General features: G+C 50.4%; 9 protein-coding genes across 9 annotated transcripts; 5 read left to right on the top strand and 4 right to left on the bottom strand.

Moving 5' to 3' along the window:
* Positions 1-11: 11 nt before the first annotated feature.
* On the top strand, positions 12-1,210 carry M437DRAFT_55436 (ARV1-like protein; the record flags this gene model as incomplete). Its single annotated transcript, XM_041022872.1, has 4 exons — positions 12-200; positions 369-422; positions 470-1,042; positions 1,094-1,210. The coding sequence occupies 4 exons, from the start codon at positions 12-14 to the stop codon at positions 1,208-1,210; spliced, it is 933 nt and encodes a 310-aa protein (XP_040877049.1).
* Positions 1,211-1,418: 208 nt separating this feature from the next.
* Positions 1,419-1,869, bottom strand: M437DRAFT_77786 (uncharacterized protein; the record flags this gene model as incomplete). The annotated part of the gene is made up of 4 exons (XM_041026880.1): positions 1,419-1,501; positions 1,557-1,609; positions 1,709-1,792; positions 1,859-1,869. The coding sequence occupies 4 exons, from the start codon at positions 1,867-1,869 to the stop codon at positions 1,419-1,421; spliced, it is 231 nt and encodes a 76-aa protein (XP_040877048.1).
* A 377-nt stretch (positions 1,870-2,246) lies between these two features.
* M437DRAFT_55456 (uncharacterized protein) lies at positions 2,247-2,537 on the bottom strand (the record flags this gene model as incomplete). Its single annotated transcript, XM_041022877.1, has 1 exon — positions 2,247-2,537. The coding sequence occupies one exon, from the start codon at positions 2,535-2,537 to the stop codon at positions 2,247-2,249; it is 291 nt and encodes a 96-aa protein (XP_040877047.1).
* A 1,392-nt stretch (positions 2,538-3,929) lies between these two features.
* M437DRAFT_55644 (uncharacterized protein) lies at positions 3,930-4,634 on the top strand (the record flags this gene model as incomplete). Its single annotated transcript, XM_041022910.1, has 1 exon — positions 3,930-4,634. The coding sequence occupies one exon, from the start codon at positions 3,930-3,932 to the stop codon at positions 4,632-4,634; it is 705 nt and encodes a 234-aa protein (XP_040877046.1).
* A 2,150-nt stretch (positions 4,635-6,784) lies between these two features.
* On the bottom strand, positions 6,785-8,705 carry M437DRAFT_55481 (uncharacterized protein; the record flags this gene model as incomplete). Its single annotated transcript, XM_041022881.1, has 2 exons — positions 6,785-8,234; positions 8,284-8,705. The coding sequence occupies 2 exons, from the start codon at positions 8,703-8,705 to the stop codon at positions 6,785-6,787; spliced, it is 1,872 nt and encodes a 623-aa protein (XP_040877045.1).
* Positions 8,706-9,028: 323 nt separating this feature from the next.
* M437DRAFT_77783 (t-SNARE) lies at positions 9,029-9,955 on the top strand (the record flags this gene model as incomplete). Its single annotated transcript, XM_041026879.1, has 3 exons — positions 9,029-9,059; positions 9,116-9,381; positions 9,434-9,955. The coding sequence occupies 3 exons, from the start codon at positions 9,029-9,031 to the stop codon at positions 9,953-9,955; spliced, it is 819 nt and encodes a 272-aa protein (XP_040877044.1).
* Positions 9,956-11,616: 1,661 nt separating this feature from the next.
* On the bottom strand, positions 11,617-12,352 carry M437DRAFT_68638 (uncharacterized protein; the record flags this gene model as incomplete). The annotated part of the gene is made up of 2 exons (XM_041025147.1): positions 11,617-11,633; positions 11,905-12,352. 2 exons carry the CDS (start codon positions 12,350-12,352, stop codon positions 11,617-11,619), a joined length of 465 nt encoding a protein of 154 aa, XP_040877043.1.
* A 4,622-nt stretch (positions 12,353-16,974) lies between these two features.
* M437DRAFT_55508 (RGS-domain-containing protein) lies at positions 16,975-18,619 on the top strand (the record flags this gene model as incomplete). Its single annotated transcript, XM_041022890.1, has 4 exons — positions 16,975-17,034; positions 17,094-18,213; positions 18,265-18,452; positions 18,512-18,619. The coding sequence occupies 4 exons, from the start codon at positions 16,975-16,977 to the stop codon at positions 18,617-18,619; spliced, it is 1,476 nt and encodes a 491-aa protein (XP_040877042.1).
* Positions 18,620-19,615: 996 nt separating this feature from the next.
* Positions 19,616-21,360, top strand: M437DRAFT_87199 (kinase-like protein; the record flags this gene model as incomplete). The annotated part of the gene is made up of 3 exons (XM_041028595.1): positions 19,616-19,633; positions 19,696-19,772; positions 19,827-21,360. The coding sequence occupies 3 exons, from the start codon at positions 19,616-19,618 to the stop codon at positions 21,358-21,360; spliced, it is 1,629 nt and encodes a 542-aa protein (XP_040877041.1).
* Between the last annotated feature and the right edge of the window lie 706 nt (positions 21,361-22,066).

The raw sequence follows: 22,066 nt of genomic DNA, 5'->3' as shown, positions 1-22,066 counted from the left end.
TCGAGAAAACAATGCCCATATGTATCGAGTGTCGGTACCCCGTAAGCAGCCTGTACACTACATACAGTAAGGCCGATGATCGTACATTGGGAAAGGGTGTTCGTTTGACTCAGTGCCCGCGGTGCAAGCGTTTTGCAGACAAATATGTCGAGCATGATTTTGTTGTTCTATTCATCGATCTGGTCTTGATTAAGCCGCAGGTAGGTCTTTGTGTTCTCTGTTTCTCCTGCTAGCCATCTTCGTCTTTCTTTGTCTCGATTTGTTTCCAAGTCTTCTTGAAACCCGATTCTCAAATTGTCCCGTCAACACCATTCTAAACGCGACCAAGAGATGCTTTACCCAACACCAGTACTGATATACACGGACAGGTCTACAGACATCTTTTGTTCAACCGCCTGGGTCGAGAAGATGGTCGCTTCAATGTACGTCTTAGTATCCCACGTCGACGAATCAATACTCATGGCTGCAGCCCTCCATAATACGTTTGGGCGTCTTGCTCCTTCTGTTCGACGTTTACTTGACTTGGGCGCGTATTGAAGAAGCTATGCCCTCTTCTTCAGCCACAGATGCTATCTCCATGCCAACCCCATCAGATCCATTTGCTCATCTCACGAGTAATGCTACGGGGTCGAGCGACTCGAGTACATCAGGTCTACTTCCTTCTTCTTACCTCCTTAGCGAGCAGCCTATCATCCTGCAATACGTCTTCTTCCTTTTACTATGCGCGCTGGAGACTATCTCGTTTCACCTCCCGATTCGCACTGTCTTATCTCTGCGCTTACCTCGACCACTATCTTACCTCATACCTCACTACCCCCATCCTGCTGTCATAAGCACGGCACTGCTGGTGTCAAGCTTTACAAAGCTCTTTCCGCTGTTGTTGCTGATCTGGAAGTATGACCTACCGAGTAGCGCGAGTGCTGTCTCGTGGGCTGTCATCATCAACAATGTTGCCGCCCTGGAGATCTTGCTTGAGTGTGGAGTCATCAGAGCTGTGATACTGGCGGCAGTCGGTGCTGTGTGTCGAGCAGGTGTTGGATGGGTGAGTCTTGTAATAGCTTTGCATGTTTTGCTTTCACTAATGACAATGCAGGGTATCCTGAGAGCTGCCGGTGTTGGATCGGGTGTGGCAGCTGCTGGTGTCGTCGAAACGGGCGATCTGATTGAGTTGTGGAAACGACTCGCACTCCATGTGGGTATAGGGCAATAAGCACAGGTATGAACAGTACACATGTCCCACAGATTGCAGTATCAGAAACAAGGGCTGCCATGTGGCAGGCCCATTACGAGTGATATGTCACAGTGTATCTCCCAGTAAACTCAAGCAACGCCAATGCCATGTAGAATGTTGAAACAAGTCCTGCTGCTGCGTGCAGCTTCTCTCTTCACATCTTTCTCCTCCTGTGTCGTCCCTGCGTCTAATCTCTGTGGACGTATTCGGGTCTCAGGTCGCTTCGCTGGGGTTGGATGAGGGGGTGCCACTGGGCGAGGAAGGTGATAGCTATGCGATCGGTCAGTTAGGTATGTTCCTAGCGAGGAGAGTGATGTATACATACCCCACATGAGGTAACAGCTCCAGGCCGAGAGAATGAGGGTTGAACGCCAGACACTGTTGACGCACCATTAGCCTTGCGCTCTTCACACGACATGGGCCTTGTTGACTCTGTCGCAAAGCCGCACCAGCAGTTCAAGTAGAGTAGCGACTTACGTTTGTGTCTCGCCCTTGGGACTGGCGAACCAGGACACGGCGCAGAAGGCCAAGATGAACAGGAGGCCGACCAGAAGACTCCACCTGCGCGTATATTGTCAGCTACCATTGCAGGAATTCAAGTCTATCTGGAAGCGATTCCCAACGTACCCGTTAGCCATGTTGATGTTGAGTATATGGACAAGGAGATGGTCGTCCCGCAATTGTTCGCCGTCGCGGTTGGTTGCCCAAAGGGTCGGCGTCATCGCACCGAAGCCTTGGCGGTTGTCACTTCCATCAATCATCACAACTCTCCTCTAACGAACATCGCAACTTCAGTTGGTTCATAAGAAATCATAGACTTTGGCCATTTGCCTTCGAGTGTAATAGTCGCATGCTCAACACATCTCAACATATTAGCTGTTACAAGAGCAGGACAATATCTTTGCACGCCCATGGCGCATTAGCCACGACCATTCTACAATGATCATAGTTCTACACCAAGCAAGCATCTTCCATCCACAAATTTCCCCTCAGGCGCTCGATGGATTCAAGGCCGTTAGTCATGCATCAAAATCCGCCTTGTCAAGTGAATTGGCGCAGTCAACAGATAGAACACCCACGACAAAATCAACACAGGCACTGCTGTCAGATCCATCTCAATCCTCCTCGATTGATCTTTCCCAAGAATTCTGGCCGCAATGACAAGATTAACACAACAGGTAGCACTTATTGTGTGCCACCAAAGCGATGCCACTTCTAGCGCCGTAAACACATTTGGCTGCGTGAAATATACCCGCAAAGATTTTTCCATCGAGCAGTACCTCATGTTTCTTATGCAGAGGAACATGACAAGATGGAGCAAAACAATTAGTCCAAGACAGGCGCCTCCTTTGCAAGCTTTCGCAACCCAAGATCCGGGCATTGGTACATAAGGTGTTGGGTCGTCAGCAAGTGCTCTTGCTGGATCAACAGGTCGTTGATGGAGTTTCGGTGCATCGAGATCTGGAACTCCTTTGACCAGCATGATCAAGTATAGACTAATGCAGAAGCACAGGAATGCCAGAGTGCAGAAGATCAGAATCGCGGTGAGGTTTGATACATGTGCGAGGGGTCCAGCTTTGGTCAGGCATTGTCGTCCGGCTCCAGCAGCACTGCCAGCTGATAGTAGAATGCGGCTTGACGACCGAGCCATTGTTTTGAAGTGCAAAGTCTGAATCGAATGTGTGATAAGGGACTTGAACAGAAAACAGAGTGAGGAATATTTGCTGGCTGCTTGTAAGAATATCTCGGGAAGACCTTTCATCTGATTATGAGCGCCATGGCCTTTTCCCACCAAACTTCGATTTTCACCGAACCTCACCCCCTCGTATTCAGACCAGGCTACTGGTTTACATGGCTGTCCGCGAAGGAGCGCTTCTTTCACCGTTTCAAAGACACGGGGCAATGAAAGCCGAGGATTGTTTACCTTACAACAGACTGTCTCGTCGATCTCTACGACTGTCTACTGTTGGCAGAACGATGTACATGGACAACAAAGTTCGTACTCTATTGCGTCAAGCTTTTTATAGTGCACTAAGAACATTCTTGTCTATTGCTTGTTTCGTACTTTGCATAGGAGATGCATGGAGTATAATCACGGTATGAAGCTAAGCGAGATTGTGCGCCCTCAGATACTTTCGACCAATACTGACTCCTCCGAATGGCACCTCGAGGTGTCTCAACTGGCAAATAGCCACGGAATTCAATACCGTGGCCTGGACTCTCTCCAATTCTCAAAGTGCATAACGGACGCTTGCGCACGGACACGATGACCATAGCACAAAGACACGTATATGTGTCTGTGAGCACACTTCACGAACCAACAGACCCTAAAGGGGAAAGCGGAGATACTGCAGTCCCGTCGTCTGCTCCAATGAGCGATATATCCTGCACAAAGTGTTTACGTGCGAAGGATTCCAACCAGCCAGTGCTGAAAGCCACATCAATCCAGAGCCCATCCAGGATACAGAAGGATCAAGGTGAGGTTTGGCGATGATATCGCTTACAAGAGGAAGGCCAGGTTGAGCGGCCTGAGCAAGCCCAGGACTGCTGTATAAATAGGCGTTGATGGTCCTCCGTCCAGCAGACTCATCAGACAACTGCCTCTTCGCGCGAGTTCTCCCTGCATATCATGGCATCCAAGATCTGTTCTCTCCTGCTCGGCTTGACCGTGCTTGGTCACCAATTCCAAGCTTCCGCAATGCCATTGAATTCTTCCACGGCCACTTCTCCCCTTCACGACAATGGCCCGGACAACTATGGTGTCTACATCTGGATCTCGAACGTGACTTCCACAGTCTTCGGTCAGGATGCCACAGACTTTGACTACCATCTAGCTGGAGAGTCTGCCCCAGGAGTCGAGGCCGTCCATTCCTTCGCTGCAGCTTTCAACGCCAACGACGACGATGCCATTCTCACCACATTCTTGAATGCCACCATGGCCGGCACCATGACTGCCGAACAAGCTGCAGACAGAGCTTGGCTTTGCCAGGAACTCAGCGGCGACATGGCCTCTACGACGCAGTCCTGCGATGGCGTTGACCTGACCGAGCCCGCCGCCCTCGAAAAGCGCGGCCGAGGCAGATTCGGCTGGATCGTTTCCGGCGCTCACATCTCGAGCAAGTTCGCCATGGAAATCCTGCAGCGATCGCTCGAGTCCCGAATCTATGATAGTTTCAGTCAGTCGCCGCGTTCATGGTGCAATGCCGTGAATGGAGTCACGGCTTGCTTGTCTTGGTCTGCGGTCGAGAACTGGCAGCACAATTATGCTGTTACGCTGATGAGTGATGCGATGAGCTATGTGGACTTCAACCATTTTAGTGCTCAGGCGAACAGAGCTATTAACGGCCGTAAGAGGGGTGCTGCCGATGTGTGTTTGAGCAACCGTGCGGATGGATGCACCTGATTAATCTGTTGAGCTAGGTCACAAAGTCGAGCGGTGGAAAGGATTCAGGGTAGTTGGGAGTTAGTAGGAAGAAGAATAAGGATATGAAGACAAGCATGCGTATGAGCAAGAGATTGCCCATCAGGGGTTGACTGCAAGCTAGGCATTACATACAGAAATTGATGGTAACCTGGTAACTTAAGTTGAGCAGTCTCGTGATCAAGACAGCCCATATTCATTGTCCTGAGAGCCGAACGACAACACTGCTTGACAGCGGCGCGGCAGTTCACGACCATTTCCGATCATCGAGGTAGTTCAACACGATACATGCTCACCACAACCATGAAACAACACGGCCACACAGGAAGCAGTCAGGACACATCATGCTTGTCTCTTTTTATAGCCTACGAGCGATTTCCGGTGAAAAACACAATTCGGACACCTCGTTATCTGAGCTTCTCCACGATGTCACTACGACCCTGGCTTTCCTATGTTTCTTGAGTCACGAGTGTCGACCCATCCTTCTTTTCCTGTTACTTGATCGACTCATACATTATACCACCGCATCGGCCTGCTTGACCACACATGGCCATCTCTCCACTTTCCTGGCAACCACGTCGATGCCCCGAAGTAAAGGGTCAAACCATATCCCTCCCCCAACCTTTTTAGAAGGATGTGAGACTTTTAGCACGAATGATCCTGAGCCAATAAGACTGACCAGAGTGTCATACGCAATCTGAAGTTTGCGAGAAGACACACCATTTCGACAGCACTCATTCAAGGACAAATCTCTCATCGACACACACGGCCTAAGACTATACATGACCCGAAGATGGCTTTGAATGGAGATCAATATACTGCCAATCCGACATCAACTCCATCCAGAACTCGCAAATCGCAAGATTGACCGGTTCCCGGATAGGCGAGATGGCCGAGCGGTCTAAGGCGCCAGCTTAAGGTTAATCCAATACGCTGGTCCGAAAGGGCGTGGGTTCAGATCCCACTCTCGTCAACATCCTTTTGCTTTTGGGCTCTACATCCCTGCTTTTGATGGAAGAGAAAGCAATGGGTGAAATGTCGGCTCGAAATTTTGCTGGACTCGAAGTTTGGATGGCTCTTTTTCTCCAGCTTCTGAGTGCGAAGCATGGCTGCATAACCTGGCTTGGCACGCTTGTGCTCATGCATAACTTCCTTGACACCACCTCCTAAACAACGACACGAGCTCTACACCACACAGACACTCAATGCTACAGAGATAGCGTCATCCATATACAAGCTGGTATATACAACAGGGCATGCTGTTGCTAGGATAACCTGCCGAGTCGGGTCGTCTACTGCCTAACAATAATATAGAAGTTGTCGTTGGCCTGGATGAAGAGCAGTGCGATAAGTTCGAAAGAGATGAGATGTGGGCAAGATATGCTACGATATGCTAGTTGATTCAAGACATCTTCTAAAGGAAGCCATCTTGAGAAAGAAGTAGAGGCACAGAATACAGTAACATCAGACAATCTTGTCAAGAGTATGACTACAGCCTCGGATAGGTCTACAACCAACAACATTCTTTAGATTTGTCCTATGTCGCCTCAAGCAAAGAGGAACAAAGTACTGGGTACAAGCCATGTAAACTTTGTCTAGTCTCTCATAGCTTTATCTAGATTCACAATTTACAAACCCCTACGAGAATCATTTCTTCAACTTGCCATCCATGCTCTCTGAGTCTCTCTGCAGAGTTGATCATCACAATCATGTAGCATGGCTTGGCTGGTCTGGCAGAAACTAAAGTATTGTTGACCTCGTGGTTCTGTACACCATCTAGGCATTGGGGAAGCTGAGCAGTAAATGGTGCCTCTACCCATGCTCGAAGCTGTGCTGGGACAGTATCGGGGTTCTAGGCTCGATAGATGAAGGCGGAACTCGATCGGAGAAGCAAAAGTCTCGGGTAGCGATCGAAGGACTTGGTCAATAAACACTGAAGCCGCATCGGTAAATAGCTCAGTTGACGAAGAAGCTACGGGTGGGACCATCCTTCTGATCTCAGCAGGCAGCATAGACGCACACGCAGTCATGGACATGAACCAGAGATTTGAGCTGTTAGAAAAGCTTGGGAAAATCTTAAACTTTTTTTCATTGAAATGTATTTGGTACAGCAGATACAGCAACTAGGTCGGCTATTTGACAGACTCCATCTCGGGACCTCTGCCAGCCAGCTCTCTGGCAATCATCATCTCAGACTTTGAGAGTCCCAGGTTACCTGCATACTCGCCAAAGGTGACGACAATCTCGTGCAAACCATCGCGCAGAACTTTCAACAACTCTTCAACTTCTGGAACGTTGCGATTGCCATCAAAGTCCACGTCTGTCCAATGTGGTGGCAAGTTTCGGATGAAAAGTTGAATCTGTTGTGTGGTAATGATGAGAGTGCGCACGATAGTTGAGATGTCTTTTTGCACTTGGCCAAGGTTGTCTTCCTTTAGACTGGCAACGGCAAGACCACAGACTGCTTGTACAGCGTTGGTGATGATGGCGCTAGTGCTGAAAGGTACACCAAAGACAGTCGCATTGACGCGACGAGCAAATGATTGACGGAAAGGTATTCCGAGTGGCGTCCTGATGAGCCAGGAGATCAGACCATTAGCATTGTCAACCATTCCGGCTCGACCGAGTTGTTGCTGCTGCTCCTTGGTCAAGATACGATCGGCGCCATACTCGAGCAGTTTTTGTGCTCGTGGGCTGACGGGATTTGTGGCGCCGTGGGACTGGCCGTAAGATCTGGCGACCAAGCCAACAGAGCTTTCGAAGGCTTGCAGGCCAGTCGCAGGTGGCGGAGGTGCCATGAAAATAGCATCCTCTCTGACAGGGCGCGATGAGATCTTGGGCAGAGTTTGAAGCGGCTGAGGAGGTTGCTCAGGAGCGTGAGCGACAGCTCCTTGCGAGTCTTGGATACGCTGAATGACAGATTGGATCTCGATCAAGCAAGTGCCAGAGATCTGAGACCAAGTAGATTCACCCTTTCTGTCAAGCTCGGCGAACAGAGTTTTTCTACGTTCCTCAAATTTCTTAGTGATCATGGCAAGCTCCCAGAAAGCCATGGTTTTGGGGATCTCTTTCTTTGCTTTCAGTCCAGCGATCAAGCTACCATTGGGATCTTTTGAGTCTGCGGTCAGAGGCTTGTCCTTCTTGACAGGTTCTTGAGCAGTGTAGATGGTGAAGGCACGACTGGAAAGCTCCCACAAGGCAACCAGAAGCATGGCAGACCAGAGGAAGCGTGCAATGAGAGAGACAGGGTCGGTAAGACCTGATGGTCTTGTGGATTTGGGCAAGAAGAACAGAGTACGGCCGATCTTGAACGCGAGGGCCCATGCGAAGTTTCTCCAGACGGCGAAGTAGACGAAGGGACCGAACAAGCAAGTGAGACTGACAACCTTCACAGTGTGGCCTAGGATGATTTTAAGCTCGTCTCTTAGCTGCATGACTGGCGAGTTCTTGGCTGGAGATTGCGGTAGACGAATCAGGTCGTAGTCCTTGTAGAGATGGATGGCAGATTGGGCCAGAGCAAGGAAGAGGAACTGGGAACGGAGGAGGATAGGGCGCTCGTTCAACTTGGGACGTTCATAGGATCTGCAAGAGTCAGCGCATAGGCAAAAGGAGCGAGACTTGAGAGACATACCTGCCAGGGTCGATCCATGCAAGATTGGCATCTTTGGCAGTGGTGAAGATGTAGAGCTCTGCAAAGAGGAAGGCAGAAAGAGAATACCAGAAGCAGGTAAGGACAGTGCTCTTGGACACAAGATAGCTCCAGAAAGACTCGAAGGGCGAGGTGGTAGTTCGCGGACCAAAGTGCAATTGAGCAACTCGGAGGACAAAGATGGACAGCGACGAGATGAAGAGGAAGAGAGTGCGGATGCCAGCAGGACCAAGAGGGAACCAAGACCAGAACAGGCTGGGGCTAGCCATGGGAATTGAGATGAGCCAGCATGCTGCAAGTCCGATCAGAGCAGCACTGGTAAACCTTCTGTGCAAGGACGGAGTGAGGAAGTCGCGGTATGGACGAGGCAAGGGCGCCGCCTTGACAGGAGCGGGCGGGTTCATGGCGACTCGCACCACTGACAAGAAGGGAATCAAGTCTTTGACTTTTGTTGATGGCAGAGCTGCAACCAGACAAAACACAAAAGAGAAGCTGCACATGCACGCGCCAAGCAAACACCGTTTCGCGGGCAGTCGCGACCAGGTCGACGTCACCCTGCCGGCCAGGCCAGGCCCCGTTCCTCCCTCAACTCTCTCCGCATTCCGTACACCACACGACGACTACCGCCGACGCTTGTGCAACCATCCCAGGCACCGACTTTGTAGAACCACATTTGTTTCGTGACTGCCGACTCGACAAGACTCTACACCTCTAACCTCAGACGATCATGTCCTTCCAAGACTCGCCCAACCTCGAAGGCAAGACAAAGCGCTGCCTATCTCCCAACCGCCTGCCTGCTCTAACACCTTGACAGCCCAGCCCACCACATGGCGCCGCTCCGATGACCCCGAATACCAGGATGATCCCGAGTTCAACTCCTTCACTACCGACCTTTCCGATCGCTTGTTCTCCCTCACCGCAAACATCTCGCGTCTGTCCAGCCAAGTCGCTCTACTCGGTACCAAGCGCGAGACGGATCGCGTGCGCGAAAGAGTCCAGGACCTCCTCGAAGAGACGTCTGCAAGCTTCAAAGACATTGGTGATGGTTTGAAAAAGGTTCAGGCCTGGCACGATTTGGGTGTATGTTCAATCTTGTCCCAGCGCGTCAGCCCTCCTACTGACACAACCATAGCCTGCCCAAAAGTACACCCAAGGAAAGTTGAACCAGGAGTTCAAGGCTTCCTTGACCGAATTCCAAAGCCTGCAACGAACTGCCCTCGAAAAGCAACGCGCCTCTGCCACCGCCGCCCGTACAGCTCTCGAAGAGTCTGGTTCCCCAACAGTCGAGCGATCGCAACAACAACTACAGCAGCAACAGCAACAAGAACAGCTGCGTCTGGCAGATCAGTCAGAGGTCGACTTCCAGGAGTCTTTGATCGTCGAGCGTGAGGCCGAGATTCGTAACATCGAGCAGTCCGTGGGCGAGCTCAATGAATTGTTTAGAGATGTCGCTCATATGGTCCACGACCAAGGCGGTCAACTCGACATTATTAGCAATAATGTCACGAGTACCAGAGACGACACTCAGGGCGCCGACCGCGAGCTGCGCACCGCCAGCAGACATCAAAAGAACGCCAGGAACAAGATGTGTTGTTTATTGTTGATCCTCGCCGTCATCCTGACTGTTGTCATTGTTGCTGCTGTTGCTGGTTAGATCTCCTGTTACGCTCTAGACTCGCCTCGTTTACCTCTCCGTTCACCCGCCCTTTTTGTCTAACTTCCACCACTTCTCTACTATACCCTTCCGCTTTCTCTAGTTTCCCGGTCATCTGTATATACAGCCATCACATCGCAATTTGTCTACTCAATGTTTAGTCTACCATTGTTCACACCTCCCGTGTTCCCAAACTCTGCTGCTTTAGGAAAACAGTCCATCAAGCATGAACCTGTTAAGGATAACTGAAAATTGCAGTGATCAGCAACGTTTGTTCCTATTCCCAAACCTTGACCTCCACCAATCCAGAAGCGAAAAAGTGCCTCCTCGATTCATCCAGTGTAACATCGTATTCCTCTATCAACCGCAAAGCTTCAAATCCTGTTTGATCGTGTATATGGGTCGGCAGTTCAAAACTCCATGTGTGTTATGGATATCTTCGAAACTCGGCCGTAATCCTGCGAAGCCACGCAAACGATTGCATGCAAGTCTTTTGCGTCAAGTAATTCTATGCGAAGTTGAGAACATAACTTTGATTTATGCTTCCGGGAGTTGATTCACGATTGTCCTTTGCGTGATCCTCCCTCGTGGGTTTCACGCTTCCCTATGAAATGTGTGGATTCTCGGCCGGCATCGGTCCAGATGCTTGTCCATGAAACGCGGGCTTTTTCGTGAGGCTCTTGGTGGATGTAGTTGCCTCTTTTGCTTATGGAGTTTGGGAGCCATGACTTTGGGAACCCGCAAGGCATTGATGTCGTGACGAGTACTGAGCCCTATGTTTGAACAGTATTATATAGCAGCTCAAAAGAACGCTTGTGGATAGATTCAAAAGAGGCAAGCCACGACCGAGCTGTGTTGCACCAATCATCAGGGCATGTAGCCCTAGGACTATCATTGGCATTATCTCGTTGATAGGGCACGAGGTGTGCACACCCACAAGCAGAGTCTTACGTATGCTATTCAGAGGTTCGCACTTTGTCCGCATTGGTCTGAAAAAGAGCCGCTGCATTGTGCCATTCAACTTGTTACCAACAGATCTTCTGTAACTCGATTTTCTTGATTGTAAAGCAGGGCATAGTCCGCACCGCTCTTCTCTCCGATAGTGACAGCAAACATAGAGTTTCGAGGGTATACGACGACACTCTAGCCATAGACATTGGCGAATCATACAGCTTATCGGCTCGCCAGACTTAACAAAGATCCACTTGGGCAAAGAGACTTGGTGCAAGCTTTCTTTGACAGCGCGAGCAAACGGTATGGCCCCACATCTATACAAACACTGGAAGACGGGATATAGTTATATCCCTGCTATACTATCGCTCTACCTTATGAGAAACACCCTCTTAGCAGTAGGCGACGTGAACCTTGCTGCTACACTATTCTTTGCGAGGAAGGCAACTGTGCTCGTGACCGATGATGTTTCTGCTCACCGCCCACACACCCCCATGTCGATAGAGTGTGATAGACATGGCAAATGATTCATGAAGCGAGGTTGGTAGAAGAAATGGAAAGACGACAGCTTTCTCGGAGATAAATGAATAGCCGGTGCACTGCCATTGATCGATCAACACACGCAACCCACCTCGAAAGGTGGACAGTCCACCCACTTTATCCAAAACATGCAAATGCAGTAACGTTATTGGGTGGGCGTGTGGCCCACTTCAGCCTTTCTTCTTTGCTGTTCAAAGAACAGTCAGAAGTTCAGCTCACCGCCCGGTTAAAGTGATTCAACTGACCACCGCTGATAAGTGCGCATGTTCATGTAACGACGTTTGACGTTTGGCGTTCCAATTGTTCATGATGTGATGCGTACTGTATGCAAGCGAAGATCTCGTGGCTATGGAAAGATGGTAGATCCGATCGCTTGCCCGCAAAGAGAACCAATGACTGTTGCCTGCATTCGTTTTTCCGACCTCGATTCTATGGTTGGACTGTTATCGCGGGCTTACTTCGAAGTTGGTCGTTTCGTGGTTGATGTGCTTTATCAATTCTCGGGACATCCAAACAAGTCACGGTGAAGTGATCGACTGCCTGTTCCACGCCTTGGTCCTTGCATGAATCATTTTTCTGGATCAGAGAGGATGGGACGGTCGCTTCCTTCTGCTGCACGTGGGTGTCGATCTTTCTGGTTCGTTTAGCGGCGCATGCACTTTTTCTTTTGGTTAGAAAGAGCAGACGATCGATATCTGCAGGATCGTTATCTTTCTGCGTGTGGATGCATCGTAGTTCGTTATGTACATCATCTCGTGTTTGTTTCTTTTCGTCAGTCGTGCTTCCCTTCGAAGTTCGCGTCATGCCATGGTTCGGATTGCGCCTGCCCTCGCGGATCTCTTGCGTGTTCTTCTGATTTTCAGACCGCAGCATGATGGGATCATCAGCACGTATGTGCCTCGCCATGTTGTATATTGCGGTGAATCACTCAACTATGCGCCAGACATGGTTCCCCTCTAACCGAGGTTTGAGTCGTAGAAAGTGCTGCTAGTGACTGGGTGAGCGGGTAAGACGGCTATTGCGGAAGGCGCAGAGAAATACCGGAGATGTTTCCAAAAGAGTCCTGCATGGTCGCAAGACTGCGACACCACAAACGACAAAGCGCGAGTCGCAGCAAACCATGCGTGAATTATCATATAGAAGCAAAGTCTACAATGGCTATCCCATGGATGGCATTCAGCGTGCAAGTGCAGCCAGACATCTCGTATCGCTGTGTATTACGCGTACAATCTATTATAATCCTTACTCACCTTCGATATGGGACACATCATAAGCACAGAGTGAGTTCGCGTCCGCTGGATAGTGCGAGGCTCGCAGCCTGCTTGTTCTGCACTTGGCACATTTGCGATTTGCTGCAATCCTTGAACAGATGGACGCGTGGATGCGCTCATGATCTAGCACTGTATGACTGCATCACGTTACGGAAAAGACGTCGTCCGCGATAGATGAATTCAAGCCTCAAATCACCAGATTCTGGACGAGGCTGCGGACGAGCACATCCGTACATCCACTGCTCAGTCTCGGTTGGCCCGGAAGCTGGAATCAAGCCCTGGGTCTCCGTCAGAAAATTCAACAGCAACCAGGGACGCTCCAACTGCAGTGGCGTCAACGAGTCGTCAAGCGCGAAGTCGACTCAGACCATGTTGACAAGCAAAGGCAGAATATGACGGTGGCTGCAGGTGTTGGGAGAATCTGTGGAAATTTGGGAAGCCACCCCGGATGGCGCCTCCATTCTCGCCAGTTTCAACCCTAAAAGAGCGCCAGAAGCTCTGTGGAACAGGGATGGAAGCTTTGTCGAATCAATTTAGCATTCCAGGCCTTCTAGAACAGCAGCCAAGCAGTCCAAGCTGGACCGAGATGAAGTGAGAAGCAAAACTCCCTTCGATATATTGGATGGTGATGTCAAGTACAATAGTGGTCGGACCATCGTGGCTTGATAGTCTGGCGTAACTGCTGTGACTTCTCCGAGCTTCGCTTCGTGTTCTAGTCGATTTCCTCTTTCTTCTCTGGCCTCTATTTACCCTCTATTGGCTCGGATGGCTCGGGCTCATACCAAGTTTCAGTGGTATAGAAGGAATTGACGTAAGGGATGAATATTTCGTGAAACGGACTGCCGAACTCAGTTTTATTTGTCGCTGTCACAGCTACGAGGCAAGTCCGAGGCAAGAATTAGCATCCACGGCGCACTTGAGGGCGGTCAAACACGCATTGACTCTTTGTTGCCCTCTTTTTGCGGGCGTGTCATTGACTCGTACCTGCGGGCAATTGTCGGACGAACCGTAGTCTGTGGTCTACCACGCGATTGCCACGTGCGAGTACAAGCCACATGCGTGTTTGACCGCTTCGAGTTCCTAGTGTTCCTCATCTACTCCAACCACCATTCGCAGTCCCGGTGAGAGTCATGTTGCCATTTGTCCATAATTCCGTGAGACGACTCAGCAAACGCGCTTAGTATGATCGCCCTGTAGCGGTGAGCGGTGACAGACGTACTATCCTCGATTAGTGTCCACGTGCTGAATCAGACTGGGGTCAGAATACGGGGCTTGTTCGGACTGTTGGCAGGATGTTAAGAACATGAGTGGGAAAGTCAGGTCGGTGATCCCATACGGCTCTGACCATTGAATTTGCACTCCTAATGGCCGCCGGCTTCATACTCCTGCTTCATCCACTCACGAGTTTGCCTCAAGGGTAGGGCCAGAGAAACTGGGTTTCAACGGTTGGCCATAAAACTCAGTCGACGGTGAGTCCGAGCGCTTGGAGAATGAGTAAAAGGAGAAATGATTGGATGAGCATCAAAATTTTGAGTAACCTTAGCAAACATAAATCTTGGCTCTATGTTTGGTGTAAGAGAGGTGCCTCGGAGAACTGGACTTTTAGGCGTTGGCCGAAATCTAGCACAAAAATGGTAACCTGTTGCGACGCTGGAGTTTTTTTCTTTTTCAATTATGGTAAGAATGTGGATTTTGATGCATCACATTGTCAGCATGTTCAAACGGAAGTCGCAGCCACGTTTGCCAATGCTTCGAGTGTAAGAACCAGATTCAGATCGGTGAATGACGGAAAGGTCAAATTGCAGATGCAGATCTCCGCCTGTCAACCGTGTGATCTCCACGGAACAACCAATTCTCTGGAGCCATTATCCTTCGCGTGGCAGCAGTGCTCGTGATCCTGCAGCTGCGCGATTTGAAACGGTAGCCACCATGCGAAAGAAGCATGTCTGTCGACCAAACAGCTATAAGAATTGATCGCTACCATGAGTCTTGGACGCAAGGCTGTCAAAGTGGCTGCACCCCAGTCATGGATTGATGTAAATTTGGGCAGAGCTCTCCCCACGTTCATGCTCCGAGTCTGACCGCTTGGTGACCAGTCACAATTTTGCTTGTGTTCTCAACGACGAAATGGCCATCCCTCGGCCTCGGCTCCCATGCATACGCTTTCGGCAATGCGCTTACGCTTTGGTCTCTTTTCTCCGGCAGTGCCACATGGACATGATCTGCTCGAACTCTGTCAATCGACTCGCGACGAAGGAATATATCTAGCGCTCATCAATTCATATTGGTCAGCAGTGACGAAAGGTCATAGGCGTAGTTCTTGCGGCCAAGAAGTGAACCAGAACTAAGCTTAGATATGCCTTACGAACCCGTCATACTATTCTCATTCCCGCGATATTGAACGTCGCATATTGCACCGCCTGGTTGGGCGGTCACGCCAGCAGTCTGATGGCAGATACGAGGATTCGTCCAATCCTCACAGATGTCTGAATATGATGCCCGAGGCAAGCCGCCAGCAAGGGAACATTGCCTGCCAACACTTGTTGATGATCTCGGCAAAGAATGGTACACCTAGTTCAGGTAACCACAGAAGGCAGTGTACATAGGTACTTTGCTGAGGGCGCTGAGAACCGTTCACTTGCTTTAGGTCAATCGAGATCCGCACATGTCGTTTGTTGTGCGTCTGCAAGGGGATTGGTCTGTTTGGCTGTTAGGATCGTATTTTATTTTCGAGAATTTCCGTATCGAGACGTTAGAAGTTAGTGCGGCTGTCGAGTCAGGGTAGAGTGGCGCTGAATAGTGATTAAGATGGAAAAGGATAACGGAGCGGAGCCTTGCCGCGAGTTGTGTGTTGCCTTTTCTTGGCCGTCATCTCAACGACGAAATGTTGAAGTTGGTGGCTTCTTGTACAGGAAGAGCTTCAGGAATGTGTTGAGAAAGGCATCAAAGTCGTCTCACGGTACAGTACATGGTGCATGAAACCAGGAAAGCAGGCGCTCTACAGAGATCCCTGCCCAGACGGGCAAGAAAAGGCAGGATTCTTTGATCGACAGCTGCAACACGCTAAGCGACACGTGCGTGTGGGAACCTTTTCCTCGCACGATTCAAGCAAATCAAGCGGGCTGCAGGCGTGGCGGATGACTCGAGACGCCATACGATCTAGTGAAGGATGGATACATGCATGAGGGTGCCTGGGCATACGACGCACAGGAGCGGGCAGGTGGAAGAGCGCACGACGAGCGGACGCACGTGGAACAAACAGCAATTTTGCACGATCGGCGACGGGCGACAGACGGGCAAACCAAAGCAGAGCAGAGAAGGGTGCTAGAAGGTTGCAGCATGCGGTGAAGAAACGAAGGCGGCGAGCGAGATACGTGCGTAGGGCCGAGCGAACAGCAACAGGAAAGGGCACGGTGCGAGGAAGGGAAGAATTAGCTGTAGCCGTTTTGGCAACAGTCGGTGTTAGTGGGCAACGGGTGGATAATGAACAATAGTTGATGAGGCATTGCGCACGCGGTGCTTAGAGGTAGCGTGGCCGCCCCTCCGTGCTGGTCTAACGGCGCTATCCACGGAAAGGGGAAGGTTGATCAAACCCCTGCTACCACGCGAGCAGGGCGCCGGCTAGCTGATCTCATGGGTCCGAAAATTGACACATGAAGCGGCGCTGGTGGAATTCTTAGCTCGGGCTAGCATGGTCGTACCCACAGTACTTGAAACTTGAAAGGCCTTACGATATCCAGGCCACCGAGCCGTGCAATGCCTCATCCAACCCCGTCCAGCACTTATCCTCCTGCATCCACCACTCACGCGCCCTCACAGCAGTCCTCGTCGCCGTCAAAACTGACTACCCCCGTGCCCGACGAGCTGTGCGTGCGAAACAGTGAACTCTCGCCACGTGAACAGCGGACCAAGCACGACAGCCTTACCACATCAGACTCGGCAAGCCGATCTGCCGGCGTCATAACCACCAACTTGCACCATCCCGGTCCATCACCCGCCGTCGCTGCTGCTGCTGCTGCATCTCAGCGTCAACCCTCGCAACATCTTCGCTTGACTTCGCTGGGCCGTATTGCTCCTGCTCGCGAGTCTCTCGAATCCCCCACACGTTCTTCGTTCCGCCTGTCGCAGGAGTCGTTATCTTCGCTCGACTATCACCCGCGACGCCCCGGCCTTGACGACAAGCGAATTTCACTGAACACTTTTCTCGCAGCCACCACTCCTCCCTGGTCTGCAGAAGAAACCAGCGCCAGACAAAAGATGCACCAAACTTCGTCTCGTCTGTTGCGTCAGACCGACGATGACCGTCCTTTCACAAGAGTAAGCCCACCTCCGCCATTGTTTCTCCATACGTCCCCACTCACCTTGATCTTCCGTAGGATCTGAAGGATCTCTTCTCGACATTGATGGTCAGTCTGCCACTGACTCCCCACCGCGTCCGTTTCACAAAGGTTGAGCACACCTTCACCACCGATGAAGCTCTGACCAACCTTGGTTCGCTCAAATTCTCCCAATCCAACCGCATGCCCGACCCGAAAGACCCCTCCAGAATTGTCACCACGACAACTACGACAACTTTCTCCATGGCCAAGGAGATGGCTCGCACAGTTTGCAACAGATTCTCTGAAGCAAGGTTTGTCGAGTCGTTGGATGGCAAGACAGACTTTAGTTCAAGGAGTTCCGTTTGGCAATTGACCCCAAAGGGTATGCGCGTTCTCACTCGCTTCTGCCAACGCAACGGCATCCACCAACGCCATGTCAACGAGCTGCTGGACTCGCCCCGTAACACCATGCAACTCGTTATCCTCGAACGTGTCCCTGAAAATGATAACATCAACATTGACCGCGGCACTATTGAGGTTGTTTTCAGAAGATTTTGTGGAGAGGAAGGCCCCAACCTCAAGAGCACTGCCACAGCCGACTCGGAATCGATTCATGACTATGCAACTGGTCTAGTTGGGGTGCACATGATGAGATCCCGCAAGCAGTTCGAGAAGGACACTCCCTATATGTTCACTGGCAAGTCGGCTCTTGATTGGTTGATGGATTGCTGCATGGTCGTAAACAGAAAGGAGGCTTGCGATATCGCCCAGCAGTTCATGGTACATCAACTCATTGTCAATCTGACTGAAGAGCGCAACACGCCTGCTGCCTCCCGCTTCCAACCCCTCAAAACATCGCATTACGGTGTTACCGAGAAGGGAATGAGGATCGCAGGCTGGGTCAGAAGTACCAATGGTTCCATCAACGGCGAAGCTGTCGTCGTCAAGCTCCCCGCTGGTGTCGCTCGCGACTCCAACACCACCAGAATGTCACAAATCATTCACGATCCTGCACAACGTCTGGTCTTCCGCGAGTTCTTGCAAGAAACTCATTGTGAGGAAAATCTTACCTTCTATCTTGAAGTCAGAAGCTTCTTGCTAGACTACAACTCTGCCAAGCGTTCAGTTCCTGCTCCTCGTCTGGATTTGATTCGCGAAACACTGGCTTCGGCATACAGTAAGCTCATCTCACTAGTATCCTATATCCACATCTAGCTGACCCTTTTAGGCCTGTACAATGCTTTCCTTGCTCCTGGTTCGCCGTGTGAGCTCAACATTGACCACAATCTGCGTAATGCTCTTGCTAGCCGCATGACCCGCGCTGTAGGAGAGGACACCGAGATGATTGCTAGCTTGGACGAGGTCGCCACTCTCTTCGATCAGGCTCAGACCAGTGTCTTCAAGCTCATGGCCAGCGTAAGTCGTGCAGTACTCGGTGGAAAAAAAAAAAAAAAACGTTTGCTAACAATCTACAGGACTCCGTCCCCAAGTTCAGCAGAGACCCCAAGTACATTCGAATGCTCGAGAATCGTACCAACTATGATCAGATGAATGCAGCTTTCTCGGCCGCATCAGTCTCATAAAAGATATCGGCTGGCATTGGCCATATCTAACAGCCCCTATCTCGCCACCTTCAGCGTCCATTTTCTCAGCAATCTTGGTCACACTAGAAGGCGACCGTCATGCAAGATGAAACATGGCAAGTCGACGTAATCACCTCGTCGTACATAGACACGACGCAATATGTGCCTCGATGTATCATTCACAGTCACGCTGCGCACGATCAGGCGTGTCAGCTTTGGATACAATTTTTCCGAGGACGGTACCTGAATAATCCTACCAAACAGATGCCGCGTCCGAAGCGCATCGTGTGGCTCTTCCGATTTCGTGGACTTCAAAGTCCACAGTGTATTTTTTTTTCTGGTCTTCCCATCCGGGTCAAGGCATTACAGGCGTTTCGGGGTGCATAGCAGATGGGCGTTCTTTTCTGCTTTTGTTTTTGGAAACATCATCACTGCACAAGGGGAACGACAAGTAATTCGACGTTGCTTTTTCTTTTTCGTTTGGATGACTTTTTCCTTTTTCCTTTGTTTCACATTTCTTGTTCCACTTTGCTATCCTTGCATTTAGCAGCTACAGCAATGGCGGCAAAGCGAAGGGCGGCTCTTTGACGACTAACCGATTGCATGGAGGATACGTCTCGAGGAAGGACATGGATGCGAGCGCGCAGCTGCGCAACGGCACGTACTGTAGAAGTAACAATAGCTGATGCCACCATATGATACCTTACGTTTATAAGCACTCTTGTCTCACAATTAGTGGAATCGCAATACAAGGCTACGCGGTAAAAGGGACGAACAAGGTTAGATTGATTTTGTCGCGTGGCATCCATGAGGTGAAGGGGCTCATTTGCACGCCGAGGAGGGCGCGTTTCCAAACGCCAACGCGTCTTCCTGTCAATTCGCCGACAACAGTATTATCGAAACACACGCAGACTTGGATTTTTGGAGAGAATCAACAAGCACGTCAGTGCCAGCTGCAGTTGCTTCTAGAAGATACTATCGATTTTAGCACAAGTCATGGGCGTTCCGCCAGGTGTAAGTCATGGTTCATTCATTGCATGTTTGTACAGGACATTTTCCTCTAACGCGTTTCATAGTCGCAAGTAGCTCCACTTCCGAGCAATCTACCCTTTCGACTCGTCTCAAAGACGATTGGGTCCGGCGCATATGCATCGTGCGTACTCGGCTTGAATCTATACTAGACGTCGCTGACATTAGTCATCAACAGCATCCGCAAGGCGGTTCCCAAAGACAAGCCGAAGCCCGTCATCGCCGTCAAGTTCATCAACAAAGAGCACGCCTTTAGAGTAGGTCGACTACGACCCAAGCAGATTGAGCTCGAGATCAGTCTGCATCGCCAAGTGTCGGGCCACGCCAACATTATCCGTTTCCTATCGCATGGTGATGATCAGTCATGGATCTGGATCGCCATGGAATTGGCAGAGGGCGGCGACCTGTTTGACAAGATCGAGGCCGACGAAGGTGTAGGCGAGGACATTGCCCACTTTTATTTCAAGCAGCTCGTCAATGCCATCTCCTGGTGTCACGGCAAAGGCGTGGCGCATAGAGACATCAAGCCTGAGAACATGCTGCTGACGGCGAATGGCGACTTGAAGCTAGCCGACTTTGGCCTTGCAACAAACTTCCTCAATCTCAAGACCGGAGACACCAAAATGTGCGGTCTGGTCTGTGGAAGTCCACCTTACATTGCCCCCGAAATTATCCAGGTCGGTCACGCAAATCAAAAGAGGAAGCATGGCGAAGACAAGTTTGGCTACTGTCCCAACATTTCGGATATTTGGAGCTGCGCCATCGTGCTGTTTGTACTGTTGGTGGGCAACACTCCTTGGGATCAACCCGAGCCACGCAAGAGTGAGGAATTCTACCATTTTTGCGAGACACAAGGACGCCCTGAGGACGAGCTGTGGGAAAAGATACCCTCTGAGGCACTGAGTCTGCTTCGAGGTATGCTCAAGGTTGACGTACTCGAACGCTTCAAGCTGGACGATATCCGCATCCATTCATGGTACACGCGTCCAAACAAGTTTATGAATTCAAAAGGCACCGTCTCGGACTCGGTCAGTCTGGCTACCAACATGATTGAGCGCCTACACATCGACTTTACCACCGTTCCTGATTCGTCCCAGAGCCAGGAGCCACCTAAACAGGTCGAGTCGCAGCCTGCACCTGCTCTTATTTCCACCCAGCCCGTCACGCCAGCCTTTGACCAACCCTTCGATTGGGAAGCTCCACCACGTTTGGCAGGACTCACGGCTTCTCAGCCCGTAACCGCACACGACTCTTCTCGCGTTGCCGTCACTCACGACCTCATCGCCGCTCAGCTCTCCCAAGAACCGCACATGACCCAGTTCAGTCAAAACCACAGCGTGCCTCTATCTTTGACACAGAACGCGCGACGCTTCCGTGACATCGTACCCGCACAATCTCTTGCACGCTTCTACTCCTACCAGGCCCTGCCTCAGCTGTTGGGCACAGTACGCAGCGCCCTGCACACACTAAACGTGCCCATTCACGCCGCTACCGCCGCCGACGACAAGGCCAAACAAGCCTACATACGCATCCGCATGAGCGATGGTCGCAAGCAAGGACTCAGCGGTAACGTGGTCCTCGAGTCCATCACCGAAGACGGCCTTGTGGAGGTCAGATTCGTCAAAGCAAAGGGCGATCCACTCGAATGGCGTAGGTTGTTCAAGCGGGTTGCTGTGCTGTGTCGCGATGCGATTCTCATGCCTAGAGAGTAAGATGTTCCTCTCGCTGTCACAGTGACTTGGTCGAATCTTTCTTGTGGCTTCTTTTTGAGGCTTTTCAAACTTCTTCTTTGCGCAGTTGCGAGTTTCTTTTCCAGGCGGACTTCAGCTTTTCTTTGATTCAGATGGTCGCCTCTTCTTCCTTCTGTTCCTTCCTTCTTCAGGCCCAGAGATGTTTTCTCATTTCTTTTTTGGGACACACCTCTTGGTTTTTCTCTTTTCCACTGTCACGTCTACCATTGCCAAAGAATCATGAGCACACTGTTTAATCTTTTCTTTCTTCTTTTGTTTTTCTCACTTCTTCTTGAAAAAGAATGGGGTCATGAATGGATTTATGAGTTTTTTTTTTTTTTTTTTTTTCGTTCTGAGAATGGGATCATGAGAAAGAAAATTCAGAGAGGATAACATCTCGAGAAACGGAAAAGGAAGTAGTATTATACCCCCCTTTCATATGCAAATTTTAAACGGTTCATTGTCCTTGGATCTCCTGCTCCTGTTTGTGAAAGTGTTGCTTGATCTTGTTGATAAAAACGATTGAGATGAACGATGTCGGTGTCTGTGCAGACAGCAGAGAAACGAGGTATCAAGATCTAAGGTCTATAGCACAGATTTACGGTCAGTGACAGGAATGAATCAGAACACTTGTCTTGTACATGAAGACAGTGGCAGATAGGGACCATAGCCAAGCACATGAATGAAG

This window comes from Aureobasidium melanogenum (genome assembly GCF_000721775.1).
Source record: "Aureobasidium melanogenum CBS 110374 unplaced genomic scaffold scaffold_22, whole genome shotgun sequence".
NCBI classification, from domain to species: domain Eukaryota; kingdom Fungi; phylum Ascomycota; class Dothideomycetes; order Dothideales; family Saccotheciaceae; genus Aureobasidium; species Aureobasidium melanogenum.
This window is presented reverse-complemented; position numbering and strand designations above follow the sequence as displayed.